Genomic DNA, 12,935 nt, shown 5'->3' on the forward strand with positions numbered 1-12,935 from the left:
AAAATGATCTATCTGACAGTAGCTTATGCTCTACCCATATTTTAAGATTTTCTTCATGACTGTGATGACTACACAGGTTATTTTAAAGTTTCGGTATTGGAGCAATTCTTCAATGAAGATGCATTTCAGGACTGCGTTAACACTATGTACCCTACTTCTCATCGCAAACGCAAAATGAGCTTTGCCGCTATTACCCTAATTAGTCTGCCAGCTAACCAAAATCTTGTCAGGCAGAGAAAGGGGTCAAAGAAGGAATAATAAGTCTTCAGCCTCCACAGGTAAAATGTAGGCTGCTCAACATTTAAAAATTAGTCAAACTATATTTTCAGGATAATGATAATATTAATAGAAATTGAGAAATGGAGGTTGCTTTGGTCATACTTGTTGTGACTCACGGAAGATAAATTTGAGGAAAACATATTGAAAGTACATTACACTTACAGCATAACAACACTTAATGTACACGCATTATCTGATGATTTGCAATATAAAGGGCAATTGCGTTTTGAGCCAAACCCACACTACTTTTTTCAAAGGAATAAATGGTCCCGTAGCAGCTGTACGGCCAAGAGAATATGGCTAGCAAGTGGGGCCTACTCACAGAAATAAGTACAGAGGATTTCGCTGTGGAAGAGCAATGGATGGAGAAAAAAAAACAAAAAACAAAAAAACCCCAAAACAACCCAACCCTTACAAGGATTTTTAGGGTTGATGAAGGAATAGAGCACAGATTTTACACATATACCGAGAGACAGAAGTGACTTTGGAGTTGGGGAATAAAACTGGATTTGAAAATAATCTGTTGCTTGATTCCAGTTCCCAGTGGCAGAGGCTTTCCCTAACTAGAGCAGTAAATACAGAGTAGCTGGTCCCACACTATATGGGGTGGAGGAGGGGGTTTGCCATTTGAAACTTGTTCTGATTAAGAAAATGAGGGAGAGGGGAAAGACAAAACCAACGATAACCAAAGGCGCGGGTGGTCAGCTGATACGACCAGGCACAACTTGTCCAAAAATCAACGGCACGGCATCATCTCACACCAACGGAGGGTCTGATCACCCTGATGGCTGAAACATCAGCCAGCAAACTGCCAGAGAGCGTTTGACACCAGCCATAGTGTACGAGTGAAAATGCTATATTAGAAATACAAGGTGGTGAGGGGACAGTGGAAGTACCACCGGGAGGTCCCTCGGCACTTGCTGGAGATGTGCAGCTGCAACAACCTCGGGCCAGTTTCTCATGGAGGAGGCGCAGCCACCGACCACTGCCACCCCGTCACCCTTCTTTGCAATGGCCAGAGCCCTTAGTTTTTCCAGGAGGCAGACACAGCCCGCGGTATGGAAAGATGAGCCTGGTGGGGTATTCCGCGAGGCAAGTACCCCTGCAGGAGGAAGCACTGAAGAGATTGACCTTGAGCAGACAGACCATTCATCTCATTTTGGCAATCTCGGTATGACAGATTAGATGCTCTCTGGAGTAAATTGGAGAATGATGCTGTATTAATTGAGAAGAATTACCAGCCATGGAAGAGAAGTTATTTTTCAAATTCAGTATCTCACTGTTTTGGGGGTTTTGTTGGGTTTTGGGGTTTTTTTGCTCATCGTGCATACTTCTGAGTGTACACAGACCACCCATCTGCGACTCCTCCTCGCGCTCCCTGCATTCCTCAGAAGGCAACTTGAACACAGAGATTAAAACAAGTTAATGTACTTGCCTACCTGGCCTTTCAGCTGGATCTGGTGAGAAAGCTTTACGCACCTTGCAGCCTGCGCCACTTTTGCAAAGCTGAGGAGCTGAAACTCCACCTTCCCCAGGATGTACTCGCTTTCTTGCTATGACTTAAAGACTAGGGAGAGCAACAACAGGCCAACTACAGCCCCAAATGCAACCGTTTTCACTTGATTACTCCCCTGGAGTTTAATCTAACCTTCCACACCTGACCCCAGGCTCCCTGACATGGAAAGCCACTGCCCCTGAAGGGTAAATTCAGTCTGGTGTTACAGCCACAGCTGCTTTGCTTCATGCTCTCTGTGGCGAGCCAAGAGGAGTGAAGGTCTCATCCTGACACCCCTCAGCCCCAGGGCTGGGTTGTGCTCAGCTCCCCGGTGCAGGCCCGCCCGGCCGAGTACCCCTCGCCTTAGCAGCCTTAAGCTGAGCAGGATTAACTGCTGCAAAGGCACTCGGCACCCTGCCACGGCTGTGTTTACATTAGAGAAAATGGACCTCACAGAGACAGTTTGCAAACACCACAAGACGAACTTTTGTAAACTCCCTCCGTTTAGTCATCTTTCCCCATCTGTCAGAGAAGTTAAAGTGAGATTGAAAAAACACAGGAAATTACTGTGTATTCCAAGTAGTCGTGACTGAGCGGCTTGGCTGTTACATGGGATGCCTTGTGGAAGATTCACATCTCCTAACATTTCCAGCAAGATCCTTCGCAGCGCTTCCCTGGCTGCGATCTTTCAGCAGGCTCTGCACGCCCTGCCAGGAAAAGCCTCTGGGGTGCTTCGTGCGGCTGCGGAAAAACTTGTACCAGTACTGCGGAGCCCAAAAGGTTCCCTCCAGAAAGCGAGGGCAGCCCCTTTCTTTGAGGTTGCAGAGCAAGGGACAAGCAATGAAAAAGGTTATATCCCTTTGGGAGGCTTCCATGTGAGAGTTACATTCACTGAATAAAAAGCCAGATGAAGTCCTTTAACCCCACAGTGGTTTAAACCTTTCTCTGATGTGGCTGACCAGCTCTGTTTGTGATAAAACTTAAGAAACTTCTTTTATCAAGGTTCCTGCCATGAGTAAGCAGCAATTGCATTTGCTACACCTCTGGCTATCGCCTTTATCTCAAGAAGGCAATGAAAGGGCATGAGTCGAACGCAGACTAGAAATCACCTTCACATCTCTGCTTCGGCCACAGCCCTTGAATCACCAGATCCCTACCGCAGTGGCAATCCGAGCTACCAGCAGCTGGGAAGGCCGTTTAGCGGCTGGGTCGCAACTGCCATGGGGCTCCAGAAAGGCCCCAAAGCAGCGAGACACGCTGTAGCCTGGCGAGCTTGTTCAAACTCCCCTTTAGATCACCCTGCGCCTCTGACCCAGCTTTCTGCTTCCCCTGCGCCAACCCGAAGGGTGGTGGCAGCCAGCGTACCACCCCGGCGGCGTGCCGCGGCCTGCGGCGACAGGACAGTCGGTAGATGGGAGACGTAAGAGGAGGATGGAGGGCGCACAGGAAGATGAAATGTGAAAAACATCTCTTTGCCACAACTTTGCTTTGGGGCGTAACACTTTCGGGACTGAAAGAAGCACTTCATTTCTGCGGCTCAGCCTGCGTTTGTTTTCTCTGTGGAGCCAGCTGCTACGCTGGCATTGCAGCTCGGTGCCAGCTGAGGCTATTTGAGTGCTGGGGATGCTTTAGTAACCTTGTTAAGCTGTTTCAACAGTTTAGCTAATCCAGGAAAAATAGTAAAATTTTACCAAAAGTATTAAGTATATATAAAGCACAACGTTATTATGCTGCGTGTTTTGAAAAAGGAGCGTAGTTTTTTCAACTCAAATGAACTATGCATTTCCAAGGGAAACGTATTACCTGGTGGAAAGCGATCCTGAAGATAAAATGACGCTTCTGTTCTTAGTGACAGTAAAACAGACCTGACAACAGAAACATCTTTTTCTGTTGCTGTTTTCCATGTATTATTGAAGTACCATTATAAATAGGGATTAGCCTGCTGAAAGGCACAGTACTTTATAGTCTTTCTTACACTCTAGGAGCAACGTATCTTGTGATAGAGTAAAACAATCTTCCTAGAGAGAAGCTCTTCTGTCCAGTTCTTCCAGGCAACTAGGCCAGGACCAAGCTCAGGAGCATTCATTTAGCAGTTAGGCATGGGACATAACGGATGAAAGGCATTAGCATAATCTTGGAAAAGAACTATTTCTTGAAAATTTGTGATACTAGCAAAATGTCCTTAGGATTGGAGTGCGCAATGGGGAAAAGGCCTATCAGGTTTACACTCTTCACATGCCGTAAATCAAACCAAATTTAAACCATGAAATCCATTCAGCCTAGCCCAGGTTGGAAATCCTATCAAGGTCTATTGCATTTCTGGCAATTGGACAAGGCTGTTTCCAACTCCCTTTTCTGATGTGAAATACCCCTCTCTCTTCTGAAGCAAACAGGGTAACTCAGTGGACTCCGGAGTCCAATACATCTACTTTCAGTATTTGCTATTATTTTGTGAGGCAGGGTTCGGAGAAAGGCATAGAAGACCACTTATCCTTAGGCCAACCTTCATTAGATGACATTTCATCCCTTACAGACCCTGATGATACTCAGTAAGACTGCCCAGAGCTGTAACAGGTTAATTTCTAGGTGTCCCTGAAACTAAAGAGGCTGTCAGAGAGGCCAGAGTAGACAGAGAGTTCTGCTGACCCATCACTTCAGCTGGTGCAAATTCAACTCAGAAGACTCTGCAATGGGTTATGTGTGCAGGCTTGTTCTTGAAGACCAAGGAGCCTCTTAGGGTCAAAAAGCTTTCAGCCCCCCCAAAAGTGTTAGCTGATTTGCGGCTTGGGCAGCATTTGCCCAGGTGTTATCCTTGGCTGTACACGCAAATCCACAGAGAAGCCTGTTGCTTCTCAGTGCACCTTCAGGCTGTCCTAAAGGCTCCTGAAACCCCAAGGCGACTGAGCTCCGTCCCAGACTCAGCTTGAGGTGCACAGCCAACTGCAGCCTAACCTCTTCAGCAGGGAGCAGTTTGATTAAATGGCATTTCCTTGGGTGAGGGAGGGGAACATGGGGGAAAGGACCCAGTAGCCATTGGAGATGTAAAATTAAAATGAATTTTGGTCATTTTAATAAATATATATCAAGGAAATTTCACTTTACTACAACAACACATTAGTATACAAGCATCTAATATTTAAGCTTAAAACATCAAGTGTTTATCAAATATTGGAAAAAAGCAGACATTACTAGACTATCTGGGTATAACACAAGAAAAATCAGGTTTTTTAAAAAATTGGTCCTTGTGGACAAATGTCTAAATGATGATCCTACTCATACACTGTATGAATGAGATCTATATTTAATATTATTATTATTAATAATAAAAAAGCTTCTGTCTTGGAGAAATCAGGTGGGATTTATACTTTCTTTACTTGTTCTTCACAATGATAAACCCTTACAAATTTGTCAGTTCCAACTCACCTGACCACATAAAGGTTATCACTGATTTACACCCTAGATACTCTCTTTGTGGTCACTTTGGCTGCAGGGGCGGGGGGGGAAGCTTTTTCCTGCGACCACTGGGCTTAGTCATGAAAACTGTCCAGCTTGCAAACGTGACTGTGGGGCGTGCCCGCTACCCAAAATAACCATGGCCCAGGAGGACTCAGGCTGAACACGTGCAACCCAGAGCAGGAGGTCTCTGACCCAGAGACCCGGCTGAGTCCAGCACCAAGCCGGGGGCGGCCCGGGGCGCCGTCCCCCCGGGGCCCCTTGTGCACTGCGCCGAGCTGGCCGCTGCCCCAGCATGGAGGTGATGGTCACCCTTTGGACAAGACCCAAGCGGAGAAGATGTCGCCTGAGTGCACGATGCTGTGGGAACAGGCGGCTATTATGAGTCAGCCGTGGCTCGGATGTGGCTATTTTGCCAAGCGCATCCTGCCAGTTGTTACGGGGACTGTGGGAACTAATTAATTTGGTGGATCTAAGACTCGCAATATTCTCGGTCCAACCCCGACTAATGTCTTCTGGGCATTTTAAACAGCACACTTTTGCAACCGGTCTACCTAGGGATGACTGAATGTTGTCCTTAGCCACTGAAATCTCAGCTCATTTCTCCAAAATGTTCTTTTTTAAAATTAAACCCCTTACATTCATTCAGATAAAATCATGTTTATCGCCACATTATCGATTAACATTGTGCTTTTTGCCTTCTTTTCTTGTCTTTTTTAAATCAACGGCAAAAGTCGTAGAAAAATTCCCGCATGCTTTTGCAATCTAAAAGAGAGAAATTATGCGAAACAGAATAAAGTATAAAACATGCCACTGGTTCATGAACTTCATTATACGAAGAAGGAAAAAAAAGAGCCCCAGCAACAGACAGTTGCCATAGAAACACTCAAGCATCGAATGCTTGTTTACAAGAGACATCTCTCTATTGTTTCTTAAATCCCTTCCTAAGGATGGCAAATCAAAAAGCAATCGAGCATCAAAAAGGAAGAACAGAGATGTTTGAATAGGAAGTTGAACTCAGTACTTCAAAGGTTAAAGGTTTCTAATAATATTGATCCACCCTGTGGTTTTTTGTTTGTTTTTTTTTTCCTCTGTTTAGGTTAAATCCCTGCTGTATCACTGATTTATACTTAATTTTCACGCTGGCAAAAATTAAGACAAAAAGTAAGGCACCAAAAAAAAACCTGTCCTGTGTAACAACAAGCCTCATTAGTTACTACAGCCGAGGTGAAAACGTGCAAGTACTTGAGCTGCATGTTGTGTTTCTGATTAAGATCCCATAAACAGGTTATTTCTTTATGCTATGTCCTATTTTGTCAGTTGAACAAGACGCTGCTGAATCCAGGAATTCGTGAGTATCAGTACAAAACGTAAGGACGGTTTGTTCCCAGTCCCTGAAGACAGTCCTTTGTCAGAACAAATACTGAGTTGCAAGGAGCACACCACCCTTGCTGGTAGCATCAATTTGTTTACCAGACTTGTAATTCCTTGGTAAACATAATGGAGGTTTTTCTTAATTAATGGCAGACTTCGTGGGGGCGGGGATATATAAAACGATATGTTTTCCCCATCTGGCTGATTGGTATTTTCAGTAACGAAAGCTGCACCATAGCTGTACAGACTACAGTGCTAAGCAGTAACGCAACTGCGTTCTTTATGAAGTCTCCATATTTATAAATAGCCCGCTGATGCAGATCATAGAGGCGCTTTACGCAATCTGCTCTCCAGTCATTTAAAACGGCACATAATGTTTGTGGCATGATTGTATCATTTGTAGAAAACTATAAAAAATCCATTCAAAATAAAAATCTGATAGACAAACAAACATGCTGCGCATGCTTCAACAGAGCAAAAAAGATGCCTCATATTTTACTTCCTTTGCTGCAGCACATTTTATTACTTGGTAAAGATTCCTTTTTCCTTAAGGACTTTTTCCAAGATTCACTTATGTTGCTCCTGTCATTACATCCAGTCTCAAAATAGTCATAAAATTTGCCTTTACATTCGAGAGCACGGGTGCCTCTGACAGGTTCACAGTTTAGGGCGACGCTCTCTCGCTCGGGTTCATTACCTCCTTTCTCGTCATTAAATTTTGCCTTTTCCTGATTACTGTGAGACCTGGCATTAGTGACGAATATTTCATTAGCAGGTATCTGGTCATCACTCCTGTAAGAAGAGGCACTGCCAATGTCATAATCCACCTGCTGGGAACAGCTTGGCAAAGAAATGGGGGCGGGGGAGGAGGAGGAGGAGGAGGAGGAGGAGGAAGAGGAGGAAGTATTTTCTGTACTAGCATTAACAGAGTAGGGTAGATTTAAATAGTGACTGCCACACTCTTGATAGAAGCAGCACGTGTGGAGCTTCTCGTACTCCTCCTTTGCCATCCGAAGGCGTTTTCTGTAGGGACAGTCCTGAGGCACAAACCACTCTTGTGGCGAGGCGCCGCTGAAGGAGCAGGCGGAGAAGCACCAGTTGTTCTGCATGATGATTTCTCCGTGGATTCTCTTCATGAGGTTGTTGATGAGGACAGATCTCCGCAGGTAGACTTCAGGATCATCGATGAATTTCAGCTTTTCCAAAGACATGTAAAGAATATGGGCCCGCTCCTCAAACACGGAGATTGTCTGAAAAATGCAAAAGACACGGAACTGAAGGCAACCGGTTTTGCTCTAGGCAAGGAGAAAGAAAATGAAGCAAAGTATTCCCCCTGCGTCACTACTTTTCTCATTCTTTTTCTGAGGCGCCTAAAACTGGCTTTTCATTTTGCACGCTCACGTAGCTGGGGACCTGCTTTGTCTTGGCCACAGCATTCACCCAGGTCTAGGAGGAAAGCAGCCACGTGCTACACCGCAGAGGCAATTGCAGGGCACGAATCCAGGCTTGGAGAGCAAAATCCAGATGCACGCATCTGGCTTTTAATTTGCATTTGGGGTTAGAACATAAAATTGTTGTGCAGTTTTACTCCAGTGATGGCTGGGGGCTTTTTGATGTAAATGGACCCAATTCCATCATCCCCTGCCGGGCTTCTACAAAGCTCTGAAGCCAAGTGAAGGTCCCCTCCTGCAGCCTCAAGGTTTGCAAGACGCAGCCAGCCGCCATCGCCTCACGCGGCAAGTGTCGGAGCACTTCATCCACTGCCAGTGGAAGAGGCCCTCCGGCGAGGAGGTCTCCATTTGCCAAGCTCCCTTCTATTGCTCTTGTGTACAAAAGTGCATGCAGGGAGGGAGGCAGGGAGAAACCCATCTCAAAGCATCACAGCATCTGGAGAGCAGCTGTTGGCCTGCATACTACACGCTGCGCTCTACAGGACCGGTGGGAACGCAGATAGGCAGGGACGAGGTCAGGAAACGAAGAGAGGATAGGGATTTGCAGAAATCCTGGCTCGACGCCCACAGATTTGTTCTCCCTTCCACGGTCCTTCCAGGACTCCCTTTCTCAGCACTGGCAGCATGAGCAGGTTACTGCCCCCGGGAGGCCCCGGATTCTGCGCTGTAATCGCTACCCTGGGAATCAAAATAAGAGAGGGGGCAACGCATGCTACTGTAAAGCACTATTAACCAATTTTCGTTTTTAGTAAGAATTTGGTTTGCGTAGGAGGAGAGCAGCACAGCACAAAGAGAGACCGCTCTAAATCCCCCCCATCTGTGGCTTGATCATTCCTCCCTTTCCCACATGGTTACAGCATTTTTGCAGAGTGGAAGTCGTAGCTATGAGGACTGAAAGAGCTTAAAGCACAGCTGCTTTTCACATCCATTCAGCTCTCCTCAGCCCTCCAGCTCTTTCCACAGCCTGGTCCTGTCTGCAGGGCTTAGAAGAAGCACAGCACCTCGTAAAACCAGAAATTGGCTGCATTTTAATGTGAGTTCACAGCTGAAGCTCTTCTTTGTTAGAGAGAGTAATTTTCTATAATAAATGACTCATTTTAAATTATATTAAGCCTATAGGTTAATTTGCGTCCTTTATACCTGCTGCAGCAATAGTCAGTGAAGCCGTAAAAGCCTGGAGCAAACCAGTAAGCCTTGAGCTGTGATCCTCCTGGAGATACGTCCTGGAGGGCCACCAGTAGGAACAAGTTGTCAAAGGCTTTCTACTACAAATGTCTGCCAACAGCCCTGGAGAGGGGCTCTGGGCCCTGCCCTCATACCCGCTACGGGACAAGGAATCTCAGAACATAACTCTCTCCTTACTGGGCAGCAGAGGTAAGGAAACCCAGTGGGCACCTTCCCTTCCCCAGAGCTCAGTGTTGCAAAGTAGAAGTCACATTTGTGCCGAACAGAAGAAACTGGTGACCCAGGGCTTCTGGCACGATACACCTCTACAACAGCACAAAATGATGTCTGGGACAGGTCTACCTTACCAATACACCTACAACTGGTTTTTATGCTGTTAGAAAGGGATAAGTAACTATTCCTCCTCTTTGTGAGGAAAACAATCACTGATGATACAAAAATCCAACAATCTAGCCAAGAAAAAAACTGGCTGAAATCAGAGAGCGATGTGACATGTGGGAGACACGCTCGCTAACCAGAGCGCATTTTTCAACACCCTCGGTGCTCTTCATTCACGGCTCTGGCAGCAGACCGAACACCTTCTGGAATTAACGGCAGGGCAGTTTTTCACCTTCCCGATCAGGTACGTATTTCCAGCCAACGCTATCTGTAGCTGAAAATTCCTTCGGCTGCTCTAAGGTCCGTGGGAAGCGAGCTCGGTGTTACTGCTCGCTTCTCCTCTGCGGAAACCCCTCCAGGGAAAGCGGATCCCAGCGGGCAGACCTCCCCAGCCAGCGCCCGTGGCAGGGATGAGGCGCTCAGTCCTCCTCGCATCTCAGAGGGTTGCCTCTGCGACGCAGGTAAAGATAACGCATAAACTTGCTCCGCACCTTGATCTGTTTTAGCTTTCTGTCTCTGGGGCTCTGTGGTCCTATCGCCTCCCGCAAGCTCTGCTTTAATCAGATGATACTGTGTCCTCTCCGTCGCCGGTGGGTAGCACTGGACTGCCCTGGGCCAGGTACGACCCAGCGAGGTAAGGACGGTGTCTCAAGGCATCAGCTACCCTTAAGCACATCGCTCCAGGCATTCAGTTCCCTACAGGACTGAGCCCTTAATGAACGAGAGCATAAAATCTCTCATAAAAAAAAAAGTTAGATTTCAATTTATATATTCACTGGCCTGGGAAATGTTTGCTCTAATCCCTCCCCTGACAGCCTTCATTAAAAAAAAATATTCTTTCATTTACTAATCTGTTCTTTTGGAGTTATTAGCTTTTTAATAAACAGGATTAAATACTCAAGGAGCTTGTACTCGCTTTCCGAGTCACTCTGTTTTTCTAGAGGATCTGTAACCCCTTTGGGGTACGAGGAACCTGTTACTATTTTCTCCCCTGGAAAAAAGTTTTGAATGAGTGGGGAACCACGGGCCCTTTTTATTTACGTCCTTTGCTGTTCAAACGCTGTTACAGAGCTGTTTCTGTAAGCGTGATATAAACCATCTAAGAACAAAATAATCTGAAAAAAAAAGTTATTCTCAGCATTTCCATTTACAGTTGGTATAAATGAAGAAACGCCTTTGCCTCTTAAGCAATTCGATGACAATAAAACAATAAATGCGAACAAGTGACAACTATTTGTTTCTGAGCAAACAGCTGGATCATTCTCCTCATTTCAGCAGAGTATTTCAGCCTTCTGGAAAGGGGTCAATCGAGTGTTACTAAGCATCTGAAACTCGGAGTAAAAATAATGACTATTAGAAAACATACTTTATGTGTACAGCTGCTGAGCGGTGGATGAAAATCCTCTTCTTCCACATATTTCCTTTTAAAGTATGTGATCTTGGATGTTGTTACAGGATTTGAAATTCCCCTGTAATGCGATCCTGTGGGTAATAAATCAGATATGACAAATGACATGCGGTTTGCCGGAGGTTCTCCAAACAAAATACTTTTCATTTCCCTTCGCGCTCCAGGAGAACTCCACCGCATATTTTCACATACATTTGCGGCGACCCGAAACCAGCCCTCACCTGACGGACGCACCCCTCGCCGCCCGCACCGCACCGCACCGCACCGCACCGCACCGCCTCGGGCAGCCCGCGGCCGCGTTGCGGGGCGGCGCCGGGGGCCGCTGCCGCCCCCCGGGGCTCCCGCCTTCGGGAAAACCCTGGCTGCCGGCCGGGCCGGCGGGCGGCTGCCCGCAGCGGCGCACCCGGCGCCCCGCGGCCGCCGGCCGAGCCCCGCGCACCTGCGGCCCCGCGGCCGCGCCACGATCGCCCACGGCACGAAAGCCCCCGCTTTCGGCCCGGGCCCGGCCGCCCGCGCCGCGCCTTCCTCCGCGGACTGACAGACGCAGACAGACCGACCGGCCTCCCCCCCCCCCCCCCCCCCCACCCGCCGCGGCGGATCGGCGCGGCGCCGGCGGTGCCTACCTGCGGCGGGGGGCCCGGGGGCCGGCGGGGCCGGGGGCGGCGGGGCGGCGGGGCCGGGGCGGCCGCAGCAGGGCGGCTCCCAGAGGGCGCGGTAGGCGGCGAGGTCGGCGGCTCCCTCGGCGGCGATGGGGCGGCCCAGCCGCTGCATGGGCAGCACCAGGGTCATGGCGGGCGCCGGCACCTGGAAGCGAAGCAGCGCGGTGAGCGCCCGGCGCCCCTCACCTGGCACCCCCGCCCCCCGGCGCTCGCACCGCTGCGCGCACCGGGGAAAAAACACACGCGTGTCCCTCTTACACGGCCACGCGCGTTTTTTTCTTCTTCCTTCTTACGGCAGGAAAAAACCCGGAGCCCTTTCCCACAAAGGGCGCGGGGTCCCCCGCACCCGGAGTTTGCGCGGGCTCCCCCCACGCCGCCCCCCGGCCCCGCTCCCGCCCCGGCCCCGCTCGCAGCCCGGCACGGCGCCGCTCACACCCCGGCGGGGACCCGCTCGCAGCCCGGCACGGCCCCGCTCACACACCGGCACGGATCCGCTCACTCGCTTCCCATTTTCTGCCGGCGGTGTTGGCACGGCGCGCCCGGCACCGACGGGTGTGCGAGTCTGTGTGCGTGTGTCTGTGTCTGCCGTGGGGTGTGCGTGTGTGCGCCGTGGGGTGTGTGTCTCCGTGTGTGTCTGTGTGTGTGCCGTGGGGTGTGCGTGTGTGCGAGAGAGAGCGCGCCCAGCAGTTAGGGATCGCGTTTCTTTCTTCTTTCTTCCCTCCCAAACGAAACAGACAGCAGAGACTTAGGTAGTTGTTTCCACTAGCCCCGATCGGACTGAACTGGATCTGCCTCCAGTCAAAACACTGCGAGACTAAGACAGAAAATTGGCTCCGGTTTCAAGCCGTGAGTTGCAGTCCCACCGGAGCCAAGCACAACATCGGCGGAGCAGGCGGAATATTAAGCAGGAGCGGGGACTCCAGGGCCAGCGCCAGGCTGCGAGCTGCCTCCTGCCGCGGCAGCAGGCGGGAGGGGAGGGGAGGGGAGGGGAGGGAGGGGAGGGAGAGGAGGGGAGGAGGGGAGGGCGGCAGCAAACTTTCTGCGAGGGGCGAGGGGTGAGTTCATAGTCACCTACTTCTTGGCAGAGGAGCGCCGAACAATGCGCCCAGGCGCCGCCCGGCCCCTCCCTCTCCTTCCTCCTCCTCCTCCTCCTCCTCCTCTCTCGAAGAAAGCGGGACGTCGATTCCCCTGGGCGCAGCCCTCCCGGAGGAAGACGAGGGCCCGAGCAGGCGGCGCGAAGGAGGGGCCGCAGG

At 49.4% G+C, this 12,935-nt stretch overlaps 1 protein-coding gene across 1 annotated transcript; it reads right to left on the minus strand.

Annotated features, from left to right (window-relative positions):
• Positions 1–4,998: 4,998 nt before the first annotated feature.
• On the minus strand, positions 4,999–12,279 carry SERTAD4 (SERTA domain containing 4). Its single transcript, XM_087775659.1, has 4 exons — positions 12,164–12,279; positions 11,647–11,827; positions 10,982–11,097; positions 4,999–7,851 (listed from the first exon to the last, which is right to left on the minus strand). The coding sequence occupies exons 2-4, from the start codon at positions 11,810–11,812 to the stop codon at positions 7,090–7,092; spliced, it is 1,044 nt and encodes a 347-aa protein (XP_087631785.1). The 5' UTR covers positions 11,813–11,827; positions 12,164–12,279; the 3' UTR covers positions 4,999–7,089.
• Positions 12,280–12,935: the final 656 nt, after the last annotated feature.

Source organism: Nipponia nippon, unplaced genomic scaffold (assembly GCF_047370975.1).
Source record: "Nipponia nippon isolate SJK-2023a ecotype South Korea unplaced genomic scaffold, ASM4737097v1 scaffold_4, whole genome shotgun sequence".
Lineage (NCBI taxonomy): Eukaryota > Metazoa > Chordata > Aves > Pelecaniformes > Threskiornithidae > Nipponia > Nipponia nippon.